The sequence below is a fragment of the Crinia signifera genome, chromosome 5 (assembly GCF_055691185.1).
Source record: "Crinia signifera chromosome 5, ASM5569118v1, whole genome shotgun sequence".
In the NCBI taxonomy this organism is placed as follows: domain Eukaryota; kingdom Metazoa; phylum Chordata; class Amphibia; order Anura; family Myobatrachidae; genus Crinia; species Crinia signifera.
This window is the reverse complement of record NC_139221.1, coordinates 313,941,788-313,958,793: the sequence shown is the minus strand read 5'-3', so window position 1 is coordinate 313,958,793 and position 17,006 is coordinate 313,941,788. Positions and strand designations below refer to the sequence as shown.

General features: G+C 45.4%; 1 protein-coding gene and 2 non-coding genes across 4 annotated transcripts in view; all 3 read left to right on the top strand.

The window, feature by feature from the left end:
• Nucleotides 1-14,160, top strand: part of GLCCI1 (glucocorticoid induced 1) — a 59,439-nt gene extending 45,279 nt beyond the window's left edge. The window contains exons 5-8 of one of the 2 annotated variants that reach the window (XM_083144829.1): nt 1,272-1,421; nt 2,681-2,894; nt 7,155-7,272; nt 11,373-14,160. In XM_083144829.1, the coding sequence (XP_083000955.1) occupies nt 1,272-1,421; nt 2,681-2,894; nt 7,155-7,272; nt 11,373-11,742 (852 nt within the window). In that variant the 3' untranslated portion in view covers nt 11,743-14,160. Of the gene's footprint in view, nt 1-1,271; nt 1,422-2,680; nt 2,895-7,154; nt 7,276-11,372 lie in introns of both variants that reach the window. The other variant, XM_083144828.1, reaches the window with a different exon arrangement.
• On the top strand, nt 697-831 carry LOC146005914 (small nucleolar RNA SNORA54). The gene has a single exon (XR_014444074.1). It is a non-coding gene; the product is annotated as a small nucleolar RNA SNORA54 (small nucleolar RNA).
• On the top strand, nt 2,083-2,217 carry LOC146005915 (small nucleolar RNA SNORA54). The gene has a single exon (XR_014444075.1). It is a non-coding gene; the product is annotated as a small nucleolar RNA SNORA54 (small nucleolar RNA).
• Nucleotides 14,161-17,006: the final 2,846 nt, after the last annotated feature.

Sequence of the window (17,006 nt, the reverse complement as noted above, 5' to 3'; positions counted from 1 at the left end):
AAAGTGAGATCTATAATGCAGTGTAAAATTAAAGCAGTCAGTATTTTCCCTGCACAGAAACAAAATTACTCACCCAAATCTAATTCTCTCTGCACATGTTACATCTGCCCCCCTGCAGTGCACATGGTTTTGTCCATCTAAGAAGGATTTTGTCAGAAAGAATGAACCAAAATAAGGCCCATTGTGAGAATAATGAAACTGGTCATAGCGGACCTGGGCCTCTGGTGTGCGCGCCTGGGCCCCCGGCCTATATGGAACCAACATCTGACCTGTTGATTACCGGACACTAATGTCTCAAAAATAACTTTGTTTTTCTGCAACACTTGGTATTTTTAATGGCAGACTCCATAGTGGTTGTGTGTTCTGCTATTTGTTCCTTTTATACTACAGCACAATGTTCTCTTGTATATTGTAATAGAATATTTTAGGTCATCTGAAGTCTCCTTTTGGAGCTAGAACTAGGAAGTAGATCTGTCAGAGAAGAGATCTCACAATGAAACTGTATGAAATAGCATATCCATCGGTGCGTGCGATCATAATACACCGTCTCACAGCGCTGTTCTGATCACATATATTCCTATGGATATGACGTCTCACGCAGGCAGTCTTTGTTTCATTATGAATTCTCTCCTCTGACGGGTCCACTTCCTGGTTCCAGCTCCACAAGGAGACTTTAGTTGACTTCTCTGGTCCCCTCTGCACTGTTCGTAACTTGCCACCGGCTCCTATCTGGTGGTGGGTTCCATTCCAGTGCTAGATTATACACCTGGTCCGGGAGTGCACGTGGTAGATACTTGGTTCTACTGCTTTCCCAGGAGACCAGGGACATTGATGTTATCGGTCAGGCGTAAGTTACCGGTGGTTCTGCAGGGCCGTACCCTCTCTGACCTGACAGCACTGTACGCTACAGATCTCTTGTCCATATGAGCCCTTTCTTATATTAACCTTTGGTGCAGACCTCATTTGGGGAGTGCCAGTTGCATTATTAGGATCCTTGTCTCTCCGTACATGGGACAGTCCATCTGCAGCAGAAGAAGGCAATGCAGGGGCTATAAGAGGCTGGATATTTGGTGGGTTCTGATCGGAGATGTGAGGGTGAGGTAGGCAGAGGAGGCGCTGCCTCACCTGTTATATACGTTATAACAATTTTGAATAATACAAAGAATTAATTTGTCATATCTTTGTGTTTTTTGCTATTATAGTCTGGATACAACATGTGCTGTGTGTGTGTGTGGTTCTAGATTACTCTACTCTGTTCCCCCTGGTTCTAGGCTTCTACATCCAGATCAATGCCTGTGCCCACAGCAAGTATCCTGGTACCAAAATCCACCGGCTCCCGAGTTCCATGTAACGTGGAAGGAATAAGTCCTGAACTTGAAAAGGTTTTTATTAAAGAAACCAGCGAGAGAGATGGAGGCAAGGTACGGGGTGTGTGTGTGTGGTGTAATGTGAAATAGGCCTTGTTGTATGCTGATTCAAAATAGACAAATGCCACAGCCGACTGGATTTGTATTGCGGCGCTCACTAGCGGCTGCGTACAAAGTTTTCGCCTTTGTCACAGATCTTTTGATTATTGAATTTGCGATATGCATCAAAAGCGATCACATGACACCGCTCTCTGTAACCAGCCCCAAACGGTTTTCTGATTGTCAATCATTTTGCAAATATATCGTCTTGGTGACCACAGTCGCAGAGTGATTTCGACACATACATGGTCGCTCCACAGCGGATTTGCCTCAGTCAGTAATGCAGACCCAGTGACCTAACACATGTGGGTTTACTCTGCCCCTTCATTGTATCTCCAAACATTCTTGCCGAGATATTGCTGATTTATCTGATAACCGTACGGCCATAAATGCTCGGAACGTAGAAATGTTCTACACTCACTATCCCTTGACCTTCCTCCACATCTGCGAGGTTCCGCTAGTCTCACATTGCTGGCTCTGATCGTACATTCCTATGGATATGACGTCTCACGCATGCAGTCTTTGTTTCATTATGAATTCTCTCCTCCGACGGATCTACTTCCTGGTTCCAGCTCCACAAGGAGACTTTAGTTGACTTTGGTTTCTCTGGTCCTCTCGGCACTGTTCGTAACTTGCCACCGGCTCCTATCTGGTGGTGGGTTCCATTCCAGTGCTAGATTATACACCTGGTCCGGGAGTGCACGTGGTAGATACTTGGTTCTACCGCTTTCCCAGGAGACCAGGGACATTGATGTTATCGGTCAGGCGTAAGTTACCGGTGGTTCTGCAGGACCGTACCTTCTCTGACCTGACAGTACTGTACGCTATAGATCTCTTGTCCGTGTGAGATGTTCCTCATGGTTAGTCTTGGATGTGGTCCTTAGTTGGGGAGTGCCAGTGAGCATTATTAGGTCCCTTCCCCTCCTCCACCATGGGACGGTCCATCAGAATCCAGAAATCTACGAGGGCCTCCTGCAGCTCCTCACTGGGTGCTCACACGGATGTATCATGGCAATGTGAATGCTGGGGTATACGATACTGTACAGAGCCAACGCTGCCGTTACAGGAGTAAGCGGTGCACAGGATGGTTGGGCCCCGGTGGTTACCTCGTTCCTGTGCACACCCGCATGTACACTCTACTGTCAGCATGGTAGAAGCTTCAGAACTGTTTCTTCTAGAAATAACAGTTGTATGTCTCTCTTCTTCCCATCCAGCCTTTAGAAATCCCCGATGGACGCAGAGCGCCGTTACCCTCCACATATCGTAGCAGTAGCACACGCAGCATTGACACGCAGACCCCTTCTGTCCATGGACGGAGCAGCAGCTGCAGCAGCAACCATTCCCCTTGTGCGTCTCCCTCCTGCCCCCCCGAGTCACAGGAGGGCAGCCCATGCTCCACAGACGACCTGCTGTTTGACCGGGACAAAGGTGAGTGTTGCCATTGGTTACGTCGCTCTCCCGGCATTTAGCTCTTTGTCGCTTTTCTTGTGCTAAGTGTCAGCCTGTAGAGAGCCAGTCTTCTCTGCCGTGTAGTGTCACCTCCACCTCTGCCGTGTAGTGTCACCTCCACCTCTGCCGTGTAGTGTCACCTCCACCTCTGCCGTGTAGTGTCACCTCCACCTCTGCATTTCCTCATCATCTACTTGTTACAAACATCTTCCATAGATTGCTTGAGGCTTCAGCTTTGTCAGGTCCTAGCAGAAGAAGCTTGGTTGAGGTATGGGGAGCGAGACCCTGGGGAGGCGCCATTACTCCTTACTAACTCACTGACACACACTGTTGTGTTTCCGTTCTGATTGGCCGATGGGTATCGAGCAATCACCTCCTTCTCCGTCCTATAGTAGCAGCTAATTCTCATCCGACTTGTACTCTTACTTGGTTCTCTGTTGTGGCAACGTGATGTTGTGATCCTATGGTTTCCCGCGTTTACCTTAGGCCTTGTGCTAGTAGTCTGATAATTCTGCAAAAGCTCTATTACTGTAAAGCAAGCTGAATATACCATAGAAAACCAAACCGATTTGTACTGTATAATTACATTAAAAAAATAAATCTAAATTGCAATAGTGCACAAAGCTGTAACCGTAACCCTTTGAGTGCCAACATCTCCGTGAGAGGTGTTTAAAATATTCGCAAAAAATGCCAGCGTCGCTGCCCATGTGCCCCCCATGTCACTACCGCCTGGCAATTCATATCCAGAATGCTGAATAAATCTATAATCGCTGGTGTCAGGGCCATTGTTCTCACCACAGAACACCGGCCCTGACAGATCGCTCAGCAGGCAGCGCTGATGCATCGCAGTTTGCTGAGCGGTCCTCCGGATCGTCATGAGCGATCTGGCATCACTTCAGAAAATCTCCCTGTGTGTAGGCCCTTTATATAGGACCAGCATTCATATCCTGTCCTTATAGGGAATAGCCTGTACACCGTGTCTATACCAGACTGCCAGTACAAACTGTGCATAGACTAATTCTGTAGATGGGCACCAGGTGGCGAGTGGTGCAGCCCTTCCATGCATGTAAAGTTCCTATAGCAAAAAGTAATAATAATCAGGGTTATAAAATTTAGGACTTAAAAAAACTCATAAAAGTCGAAAGCTGCTCGAAATACAAAACCCGTTTCTGCAGAATAGTGAATGTTGAGTCCACAATCCAATCCGTAGTATAAATGTTCAGCAAGTATTGTGTGCAATGCTGTATACAGGAAGCCCTGCAACTCCCAGCACACATCGTATTCAAGTGTGATATTTACTTTATGGGTACTGGTAAACCTCCTCCTACTCTGCTCCATAGTGATACAGTCTATGTAATGTAATGCAACATAAGGTGTCGGCTTACAGGATTTTATACCCCGAAGCGTTAAACCGTTTACTGTAAAAACTGCTTTGATACCTCTCGAAACGTCCGTGTTTGGTCTCCGTTTTAAGCAACGGTTTCTCAGGACCCCTTTTACTATGGGGCTGATTGAGTGATTGGGTGTATTCAATGCGGCCGGTGAGGGGTTTAAACAGCGGGGATTGCACAAAACAAGCGATTTTTGCCGTTTAACCCCAACGCCGGTTGTTCATATTATTTAACGTTCCGGGGGAATCCTCGCTGTCAGGACAGTGAGGATTACATGATATCTGGGAGTTCTACAGAAATTCCTCCATCTCCTATTTAGATGCCTAATTTCTGTACGTATCCCAGATATCATGGAGAACGTCAATAGTGCGGTTGGGTTACTAAGAAATTTTTGAAGAAAAATATTTGGCTTGAATTCCAGGACTAAGCGAACTTGAACTTTCTATTAAATGAGATGAAGTTTACCAGCAAGCTACCCTCCTCTCTTAGCTGCAAATATCTATATTTGGAGACCTAGATTTACACCGCTACACTCCTAGGATGCTGGAGGGAACACTACGGCAATGATGATAGATGAGAAGGTTGGCTTGCAATCTACATTCCAGTTCATCTCAAAGGTGCTCGATGTCAGGGCTCTGTGTGGGCCAGTCGTGTTCTTTCACTCTGAACTCTTGGGGAAGATTACCCCCATGTCTTTATAGAAGCAGGTGGGATGGTTCCGCGCTAAAAGTAAGCAGCTCTTATCGATTGGGATAGTTTGTATGTTAAAAAAAGAGCGCTAGGTGAATAAATGCAAAGAAGGGATTATATATAATTAAAGATGGATTCAATATAAAACGTATATAAGGATTATATAAAAATTTGAGTGGTACCTGTAAAATAAAACTGATTAATAACAATGTTTACACCCTTTTGGGGATTAAGTGATTTTGTGTAGAATTTTACCGGTGCCACTTTCCCTACAATTACCCTGAATGAGCTCTGTGAAGCTGTTGATGGAATATCACTCTCTCCGGTGCCTGATAGTATTGCGGGGTAGATGCTGGGCAGTTGCGTGCTGGGCCGCTTTGCTGTGGCAGCCGTTGTGCTGTATCTCCGCGTCCGCCTAAACAGGAAGTGACAGGAGGTTGACCGCGGCCTGTCGTGGAGAGTTCAGAACGGGCATCTAGGGAGCATGCCGGGGTTCTCCTGGGGGCCAACGCGTTTCATGTGCCTGCACACTTTACCATTCCTTTATAATCTGTTCTTTGTGCACTAGGGCACATTCATGTTGGAATGGAAAAGGACCTTCCATTGACTTTTGCCACAAAGTTGGAAGCATAACATTGTTCAGAATGTCTTAGTATTCTGAGGGATTAATATTGCCCGTCAGTGGAGATAAGAGGCCTAGGCCTCGGCCTGTGAAACAGCCCTATACCATTATCCAACAAACCTCACAGTTGGCATAATGCAGTCAGGCAGGTAACATTCTCCCAGCATCCTCCAAACCCAGACTCGCCCATGTGACTGCCAAGCCCAGAAGCGTGATTCGTCACTCCTCAGAACACGTTTCCATGCTCCTCAGTCCAGTGTCGGCGTGTTATACACCACTCCATCCCACACTCGGCGTTGGACTTGGTCATGTGAGGCTAGCATGCAGTAACTCTGCCATGGAAGCCCATTCCATTAAGCTTCTGCTACACAGTTTACGTGCTTACATTAATGCCAGTGGAATTCCAGAACAAAGATTGGCACAGGCTGGTTGGGGGGGAGGAGTCTAGTCAATGATGAGTGTATGAGGGCCAATAATTAAGTGCCTGCCAAGGTGTGAGAAGAAATAATGCCGCTTTGTCTATGTAGCAACACCGTAAACCACGTTCACATCCACCGGGCACCTATTCTGCACAATGCCTGGCATGCCAGTTCCCTGACACACCGGTTCGCCAGACATAATTCAACCTTTAGTGCCAGGTGCTTTCAGAATGCATAGAGTAGGTGTCAGATGAGGCACGTACGGGTCTAGTTACCGCGAGCATAACATGTAACCTCCTACATACTGTTACTAGACGGTTTTTGTTTTCTTTCTTTTAACAGTTTTGTATGGTTTAAGTGTGTTCATCGGAAAACTTTTTTGTTTTTTCTTTTGTTTTGTTTTTTTCTTTTATACAGTAGTTTTTTTCCTAAGTGCAGCCACAGACTGACCACTGGTAGAGGAGTATCCTTGGCACTCAATACCGTTAACGATGCGTGCTCCTGCATGGCCTTAACGATGATTGATGTCTGCTGAACATGCAGGTCAATTACGTCGCTGAACCGACCCTTTACCGGTGTCATTCAGTGTGTATGCACAATATCTGGACCCGCGGCCGATATTGTTCATTAAATTGGCGACTGGTATCGTATTGTGTGTATGGGCATTTTTTAGTGGGCTTTGCCACAACTTGTTCACTGCGGGAGCATGCAAAGGTGGATTTCCTAGGACCTAGTAATATCCGTTTTCATAGCGGAACTTGTTCTGTTGTAGAGCAGCTGTCCCAAGATTGTGGTCCGATGCCAGGAGACACTGTTTTAGGAAAGTGTTTTCTAAAATACCCATTGCCAAAGTCTCCACCCTGCTAACACCGCTCTCTGCATGCACTGTACACTCCGTTATCTCCTAGCTATCCGTCTGCTTTTATACTTCTGTTTCCGCCTCTGCTTTCCATTCTGGGAATAATCCAGACCGTTGCTCTAATACATTTTTTCCTCCTTTCTAAACCTAGATGAGCGCAGATCACTAACCTGGTTTTTGAAGCTGGATTTTTTCTTTCTCTCATTAATATGATTGATGCTCTCAAACCGCTGGTAATATTGCTGTTTAAATTTTCAGACAGTAGGAGCAGCTCACCGCTGCCCAAGTACGCCTCCTCTCCCAAACCCAACAACAGCTACATGTTCAAACGGGAGCCCCCCGAGGGATGTGAGCGGGTCAAGGTCTTTGAGGAAATGTCGTAAGTAATTCCTTTCTGTCAGCTGGTGGCCGCTAAGCAGTCTGTGCGGGAGAAGGCAACCATCGGCTCTCCGGCGGTTGGGGAACTACAAGTCTCAGCAGGGGACGCTGGGATTTTTATTTCCCCAATGGCCTGGTGTCACGGGTTGTTGCCTACATTCCGCAGTGACCGTTGTCTTCTGTGTCCAGCCGTTTCAGAGATGCATGATGAAGTCCAGCTGGTATGTTGCTGTACGGCAGAGGCTACCTATCTGGTACGGTCATGTCTTATAGTCTGGGTTGTGGTGGCTGCTTCCTGGAAATACGCATCATTTATGCAGCCACAAACCTGGAGCTATTCTACGTATCTCAGAGACCAACGGCCAGGCTGCCTGTCCTGTGCATCGGCTATGGCGCTTGCTAATGTTTTGTGTATGAAAAGATTTCTTCGTTACCATGACTGGGTAAAACTGTTGGATGGTGGCGGAATGTGCGTCCAGTCACTTTACAAACGGTTGAAGCACTAGACATACTGATTGGTTCACCACTGTATTAACCCTTTGAGTACCAAGGAAATTTGTCAAAATAAGTGTAAAAATTGCCAACCAAACGTTCTTGATCATAAGGACCTTATATAGGAAATAGAATCTTTTTTTTTTTTTTTTTTTAACACCTTTTTTATTTGAATTTATATAACAAATGTGAGTGACGCTGGCATTTTTAGTGGATATTTGGCGCCTCACAGAGATGTTGGCACTCAAAGGGTTAAGGAAAGTAGAGCAAACTCACTTGCCGGTATGCTTACTAAGCGTCAACTTTTCCAAGCGGACACGCTCACTGATTTTTTGACAGATCTTTAGACACACACATTCTGCAAAGTGATGTAAAGAGAAGATTTGGTCATTCACATCAGTCCTTGGGAGCATGCGGTCTGTATTCCCTATCACAAGGATGGACACACACGGGTTATTTGGGAAAATTGGTTTTGGGCTTGATTAAACCACTGTAAATCTCAATGGGTAGCGCCGGTAGAAAAATCACACTTTTGTGGGAATAGAACCAAAGAGTGTGAGGAAGTAATGCTAGCCATTACACCAACCATGTTGCCCATTGAGATTTACAAGGCCAAACAAGGAGGTTCCCCCCCCCCCCCCCCCCTTCCCTTTTTACATCAAATATTCTTGCAGCCAGAACCACCACCAAGTTTAAACTTTTTAAAAGTTACCACTTAGTAACTATATCCCTTGGCCCGTGGACAATTGCTGGAGACGTCTCAAAATGGACATTCTTTTAAAGTTATAAATTTAACGGCTATCTGTAGGTTTCTCTGTTTTGGCGCCTGTGGAGGTATATAAGCGGCAATATGGCCCTATTCATGATTTGTCTCGAGTGGAAGCCTAGACCAAGGCAACGCAGAGGGAAGAGAGCTTGATGGAGGAATATGGAGCGAGTGGTGGTAGGATGAGTGCTAGAAGGCTTCAATAAAGAAGTGGGTCTTGAGCGCCCATTTGGACAGAAGTAGAGTCGAATTGTTGGAGGATGAGAGTTCCAGTGGTAGGGAGCAGCACAGGCAAGATTTCTGAGTCGATAGTAAGGGGGGGGGGAGGGGGGGAGGAGTCATGAGTTGTGGGTAGAGAGAAGTTGGCAGTAGGGCTTGAGGAGAGGGGAGGTATAGGGGGGAGTGCATTGGGTGTACTCTGTATAGATGAATGAGACGTTTTAAATTTGGGTTCTGAAGGTGAGCCAGTGAAAGACCCTTGATGGAGGAGCAGACCGAAGTAGTTCATTTACAGAAGAAGGTGACCTGAAAGTAGCAGCTTTTAGGACATATTGGTGTGGAAGACGGGTATAGCCGACTGTTACATGAGTCCAGTCTTGAGATCATCAATGAGTGGATGAAGGTGTTTTCGTTTCCTCCATGGTAAGAGAGGATCTAATCCTGGAGATGCAAAGCAACAAGGCTGGGAGGGGGACTGGATTTGTGGCTTGGATGATGGTCCAGGATAACTCCAAGTCAGCAGGATAGTTGTTTGTGGATCGGGCGATGAGGGGACTTAGGAGGGACGATGATCAGCTCGGTCTCAGGCATGTTAAGTTTAAGAAGCACAGGGACATCCAGGAGGACAGAGACCCATTTGTGGGGTGAGAGTGCAGCGGAGGGAAGGTAGATCTTTGTGTCATTAGTGATGTGATCATGTGTGCATGTTGTGTAGTATTTTAATGACTGCTTATTAAGGTTTGTGTGTCTTTGTCCAGGCAAACAATTAAAAACAATTCTAAAAGGGATCTAAAAAGCAAATGACAATATCAAAATTCATAATAAAAACTAATGTACTGGTAGCTAATCGTACCAGGGATACAAGATGTTAAAAAGCAAAAAATCCTGCGCGGTCACAGTAAGATGCCAGTATGCCGGGACCTAGGTTCTAAAGGGTGTTACAGCGCTACTGCGGTGGTTGGCAACTCGGTATAAGTTTAAAGGACATGTATGTGCTCCCCTGCATAAATGATGACATAGGCTCACATTATGGAGTCCCCTGAGTGCCAGACATTGCATGTGGCTGCTGGTGACCATTCACCTGGAGTTTGTTGTGACTATAGGATTCTCACCCAGTTGCCTCCGGTCACAAATCAGTTCAGTCTCAGGTGATCATGCATTATAATGGGAATCACCTCCCCTTTGAATGGCTGTGGTCTAAGTACTCTATGGTGGCACGGTTCTCAGCCAATGACACAGAGAATGAGTGTTGTTTAGTAGCAGACTCGTTTCATCCGATTCCGTTCACGTTTCATCAGGGATTATTTCAGGAAATTAGCTACAAGCTTTTTTCCCCATGTAATACACAGCTTCTAATTGAGATGTTCACTTTTTTAGAATAACTTGTTTGTTATTTTATTAGACCATTTCAAAGCATTCTCTATACCCAGGCTGGTAGAAGTAGGTAAACTCCTACCCAGTGCATGATGACAGGCAGTTATACCCCTAGAGCCACTCTATACCCTAAATCAGGGCTGGGCAACACCCGGCCCTCCAGATGTTAGTGAACTACACATCCCAGGATGCTTTGCATTAGTTTTGCTATGTGGCCATGCTGAAACTGATGAAATGCATGCTGGGATGTGTAGTTCATCAACATCTGGAGGGCCGGTGTTGCCCAGCCCTGCCCTAAATCAAGGCTTTTCATCTCCAAGTACTCCAACAGGTCATGTTTTCTGATTTCTTAACTGACCACACAAAATAGATTAACCTGTTGTTGCATGACTTGTGATGGGTACTAGAGAATGAGAGCTGAGATCCCCTGCCCTAATTCCATAGTGTGCCGTATCCACATGCGGGGAATAAATATACGAAAGCTTCTAAAAATTAAGAGGCGATGGTTGCTATGGGCAACATTCAGATTTGGGCTATCATTTTCTAAGAAATGATAGACGTAATATGATTGGTTCATCGGAGCAACATAACCTGTTTTCATTTTTAGACACTTTAGGAGACTTTACCCCACTGTGCGAAGCTCTACCATGAGCTTGGAATGCTCCGTCTTGCATTGTCTTGGATAGTAGGAGGGATATAGGTAACACACACACATCCCATACAGCAGAGGGCGCCATCTCCCAAGCTGTATAGCTCACTATGCTGGTAGCACTCTGGCCCTAATTTCCGATGCAGCAGATCTGCAAAAATATGTTAATGACACTTGTACGGGGATGCCGGCTGCAGACCGGCCCAGGCGCAGACACGCCCCCAAAGCGGTTGCATGCGTGTCACTTTGAACCTCCACTCCTTCCCACAAACTCTCACTACCGGACACTCGAGGAGTCAACCATAGCTAATCAATCCCCGCACCTGCTCGGTGTAACTGAAAATATAAAGTTTCTTGACTGCGCAAGCATCGGCACTGCGTTGGCGAATATTCAGTAAACTGCATGTATATGGAAGATGTTTCCCATCAAACTAGACGTCATCTGTCATTGACATTACAGCCCCACGATAGGTTAAAACGATTCATCTCCGTTTATTTGAACTGTGCAAAATATTCTACATAGATAATTTATGTGTATAAAGTATGTTGTATGTTGCTGTATAGCTATAATGTTACTTTTCCCCCCCATCCCCCACAGGTCCCGGCAACCCGTCCCTATCGCTCTCCTTTCATGCCCTGACAAAAACAAGGTTAACTTCATCCCTACCGGATCGGCGTTCTGTCCTGTAAAGTTACTGGGCTCCTTGCTCCTCCCCTCCGATCTAACCCTGAAGAATCTCCCCAGCCCCTCCCAAGGCTCGGCCGTGAGTCCCGTGACTGTTGAACACCTCTCATCTCAGGTCTCCAATTCCTCCCTGACGGACAATGCCACCAGCACCGTAGACCACACTGAAGCCAACGACCACGGCCCCCCGCAGGAGCTCCAGCAGCACGGGGCTGAGCAAGCGGCCGAAGACCCGCTATCACTGTCCCCTCCTCCCCCTTCTCACAACCACGTCATCATGTAAACCTACGCGGAGCCGGCCTCTGCGACTTACCAAGCTGTCTACCAGCCAGATTTCCAGCGTTCTGCATGTGGATTGGTTAGCGCTATCTGATCGACTTAATTTAAAGACAAGTACTGCTTAGTGTTAATGGTCACATCTGCCAATGTTTATCCTGGACTGGGACTAAATCCCCCCCCCCCCCCCCCTTTCCATCCTTTCCTGATCTTACCTGTTGTTCCTGAATAGTGCTACTTAGTGCAGATTTCCACCAATATCGCTGAATGATCTCCATTGTGTACTATGCATTTTAAAAGTATGGCTTAACAGGTAGATTCTGCTTTCTGTGTTCAAACAATAAGCTCTGTGTATCCACAAAACCAAGCACCTGTATGGAGAGGGAATGGGGAATGTGTAGAGATTACTATGCTGCAGGATTATGTTTACAGGTACTCCCAGGAGTTTCCAGGGCCTGCGGTACACCATGGCCGTATGTGTCTCCACAGAAGGGGGGTTCAAGCGTTACGCAGGCAGACACGAACCGAAGACCACGTCAATTGCACAGTGCCCATCCTAAGGCCTACGTATCAGGTACTTCAGCTGAAGTCTAAATCTCAGGTAAACACGGAATGTAAACCACATTGGAAATCTCAATTCTTTACAACTTAGTAGCAGCCGCTCCAGAGTGGGCACAAATTTTAATTTTAAGCGTTGTTTTTTATTTTTTTATTTTATTATAATTTGTTTTGGGAGGGAGGTGGGGGGGGGTGTGGTTTCTTTTTCACGCTTGTGACATTCCACCTTGGGCGTTCCGTTCCTAAATGGTGAATGTCTTGGACACGGGTCACCAGTAAGAACCAGCAAACCGTGAGACACACCAACGTATTGGTGGTCTCATCATTTTTGGGGCTTTCTTTCTATCCTTTGTTTTTGGTCTTTATAGACTGTTTAAATTTTGTACCCAAGAAACACTATTCCAGTTTTTGATAGGTACTTCAAAGATGGACTGATGAAATTACATTCATTTTGCGCCCCTTGTTCCTCCTTTGTTTACGGCCTACTGCTCCCCCTTGAAGTGGACACTTTCTTTTTTTTTTGGGGGGGGGGGGGGGGGGGGGGGCGGCTTAGACTCAATATGCGACTAACCAAGCCAGTAGGAACTAGAGGATATATATGAATTCATGAAGTTACATATACACGGTGCTCGTCACAGGATGGGTGCTAGAAATCTAAAGTGCAGTAGCATTCGGGCTTTGCGCCACTTTAAAGTGTCAGATCCAACCCACCCAGAAGAGAATCAGAATCTAATATTGGTCCATCCCACGGAATGCGCCGTGTGTAATTGATCTTCATAGGGTAGTGGGTTTAATTTTTTTTTTTTCTCAAACTGAAAATAAAGTTAAACTTTTGGTTTGCAATTCCAAAAATGTTGAATTTGCTGGGTTTTTAATTTTTATTTTCTTCCAAACTTTAGGAATAAAAAGCTGTACAAAGAACACTTAAGGGTTTGAAGGGTAGCACAAGCAATATTTTGAACTCATGCTAATCAAAAGCTAAAGCCCGCCCAAGAGGCGGGATCTATTTTTATAGTGAAAGCGCTCACTTATTAACTTTCCTACAATCGGATATGACTTTCTGTACTTTCCACACCCTGTACATTGCCAATCTTTGTAACCCGCGGTGGAGCGCCGCACCCCGTACCAAAATTCCTACTAATGGACTTTTTTCTGTTTGTTGTTTGCACACGTCAATGTACAGTACATGAGCTTTTCCCGCCATCCCCTCTACAACCGTTGCCTTTTCTGTTCTCCATTATTCCCTGTTACCATTTTGAATGAATGATTGTAAAAAAAAATTCAGTTATATGACCGTAGGTGGAGAATTAAGATATTTAATTTTTTTTTTCTATTTATATTTTTATACTTGTTTAAGCCTAAGGATCATATTTTTTTTTTTTTGTTTGTTTCTCTTTGCTAAAGCCAGTTCCTACAGTATTTAGAAACACTGTGGAAAGAAATGGCATTTATTGAAATCAATCTCAGGTCTCGAATTACAGAAAAATTTAAATTTAACGCGACTTTGGATAGATGATTTATAACCTGGAAGTGCAACTTTGATTTCCTGTTCATTTGTTTTTTCCCCCCTTCCTGTTAATGTTCAACATGTCCGTGTTCATTCCATAAATTGCACCATTAATAATGACAAGTGTTGGTCATGCGCCGTTTGTTTTGTTTTGACGCACCTTCGAGATACTAAATAATTTTACCTTGTAGACTTTTTTTTTTTTTTCCCCTCCCGTTATTATTCAGTGTGTTGAATCAAAGGTTGTAGAAAAATCTCTCCCAATTTTATGTACGTGTCCCAGCTATTCTCGTTCCAGTGTATCCTAAACCGCTGTAGAAATTTTTTTTTGTTTTGTTAAATATCGATGAAAGATTTGTACATAGTTGTACCGTTCTTTTTAGCCGACGTGCTTTACAGTATTCCAGTTACCACACAATATTGCTTCGAAAAAGAAACGTGTGGCTTTTGTTTTGTATTTTTTCAGTGTAGAGGTTCTTGTGTCTTTATTTAAATAAAGTTATTAGTAAAAAAAAAAAAAAAGTGTATTGTCTGGCTTGCTATTCTGTTCAACCTACTTAACTGGGAGCTACAGTACATATGCTGAGCTGTACAGTCAGGGTATAGGTCATAGAGACAACATGCATTGGGTCGACACATGGTATAGGTCGACATGGCTAAAGTCGACTGGGTTGGAATGTTGACACAATCATTAGTCGACAATGGCTAGGTCGTCAGTCAAAAGGTTCAGATGAAGTGTAACACGTCCCTTCGCATGGATCGATGCACTCGCCATGCATTCGGACACTACTCTGTTCTCTCTCCATGCCCTAGTGCAGCTGTGGGAAAGCTCCGGGCCCCTATAGCCAGTTTGATTTGGCCCGCACAGGAGACTAGGGAGGGGGGGAGTTCTCTCGCGAGGTGGGAGCTAGTTATCGCACAGCAGCCGCCGTCTCTCTCTCCACTCTTCATTGAGCGTGGGAACGGGGGAAGCAGGGGACTTTTAAGGTGTTTATATTTTTACATGGCCCCCGAAGGACTTTTTCCATTTTGAAATGGCCCTTGTTAGAAAAAAGGTTCCCCACCCCCTGCCCTAGTGGATGGTAGGGCATGAAATACAGACATGTCATCTCCCCCCCCCCCCCCCCCCCCCCCCCCCAAAAAAAAAGTGAAAAACTTGTTCAGCGGGATGGCCGGTGATGTCACTGAATGATCTAGTTTGCGATATTGCTTAGTTTGTATACACTATATCCTTTGCAGGGTAGCTATGGCGATATCGCTGGCGGAGCTTATCGTAGTGTGTCCGTTGCACTGAAGTAGGAAAGCTGACACTGTGGAGATATATCAAACCAGGTATAGAGTGGATAAGTTGCCCGCAGCTACTCGAAGCTGGTTGATTGCAATCGGCAATCTTTATACACTGCTGGATACACCTCCTCGATTGTACATTAACATATTTGCGTTTACACCACAACAAATGACCTGGCGTATTGATGCAACAAGAGCCAAGTTCAGTGCCCGGCAGGGAATGAGGTTCTTCTGTTTGATCCAAGAGACTCTGGAAACCATTATGACAAAGTCCCAAGATGCCATGGAAGTAGCAGCAGGGGAAAAAGTGTTCCGGTTGGTTCTCGTCTAGTCCATGGTGCTATCTGGGTTCGTAGAGAAGTCTGTTTAACATGATGATAATGTTAAGGTGGGTACACACTTTACAATACACCCCACTGACGATATCGCCGATGATATCAGTTGTGCTTCCAAACGAATGATATAGGGCAGTGGTAGCTAACTCCAGTCCTCGAGAGCTACCAACAGTTCACGGTTTCTAGATCACCTAGTGGGGCACAGGCCGCACTCATTACTGACTGACACATTATAATTGATCCACGGGTGGAGCTAATTACTTCACTGATGATTTGTGAGGAGACCTGGAAAACGTTAACTGTTGGTAGCTCTCGAGGACTGGGATTGGCTACTAGTATATTGTTAATGATATATCATTTTGTGTGTATGCTCCTTCAGTTTCATTAAGACAACTGTTCTGTTGGAGCAGCCAGCAGGCACTTGGGTTAAGGCCTTTAGCTTTGGCTCATGGTGTTTGAAGAATGGGATATCCTATACCAGTGATGGCTAATCTTGACACTCCAGCTGTTGTTGAACTACACATCCCAGCATGCTCTGCATCATTTTTAGCATGGCCAAATAGTAAAACTAGCAGGGCATGCTGGGATGTGTAGTTCAACAACAGCTGGGGGGGTTTCAGGTTGGGTTTGCAAAAGCAAACTCATTTAACCATGCTGCGCTGCAGGGGGGCAGATGTAACATGTGCAGAGAGAGATAGATTTGGATGAGTTATGTTGTTTCTGTGCAGGGTAAATACTGGCTGCTTTATTCTTACACTGCAATATAGATCCCACTTTGAAGTAAAACCCCACCCAAATCGAATTGTCTCTGCACATGTTACATCTGCCCCACCTGCAGTGCACATGGTTTTGTCCATTTAAAGAAGAAGTTTGATTTTTGCAAACCATCCTGAATCAGGTTGCCACACGGTGTCACTTTTTGGTGGTTTGCATGTTGAGTACTGACTGAGCAGATCTACCATCGGACACCACCTGCTGTCACCTCCCAGCACGGTATGTGGCTCCTGCATGTCCTACGGTTAGCAGAAGTGACTCTGTGGTGCTTGTGCCCAGTACTGAGCTGTGCCCGTGCGTGCCCACCTCTCAGTACAGCTCTTACAATGATGATAATCTTTTAGCACATATTGCCAGTAGCCTCCACCCGCCCTCGTTCCTGCTCTATCGCCATCTCCGTGTCATGGTTACAGGCCTGTGACCCAATTTGTGGTGAATATGTTATCGCTTACTCATTCAATACGAGTCAACAACAGCAGATGCATCCCGTAACCTGCAGACACCAGCACACGAGCTGTAGCAGCGCCAGCAATATCTGCCAGGAATGTCCGCGCTTCCAAAACTGTCCCTTGTTGACAATCTGAGCAGTTGTGTTATTTTCTGTTGTACTAAAAATATACCAGCTGATAGGGATCTGATCAGTGTTATCAATAGGGATAAATGGGGATCTGATCAGTGTTATCAATAGGGATCTGATCAGTGTTATTTAGCTAGAACTGTAGAACAATTCTGTGCTGCGCATGCGTAGAAACCCCAGTAAACGTCAATGGGGCCGGTGTCCCCTGACTGTGCCCAGACACAGCTGTTGCA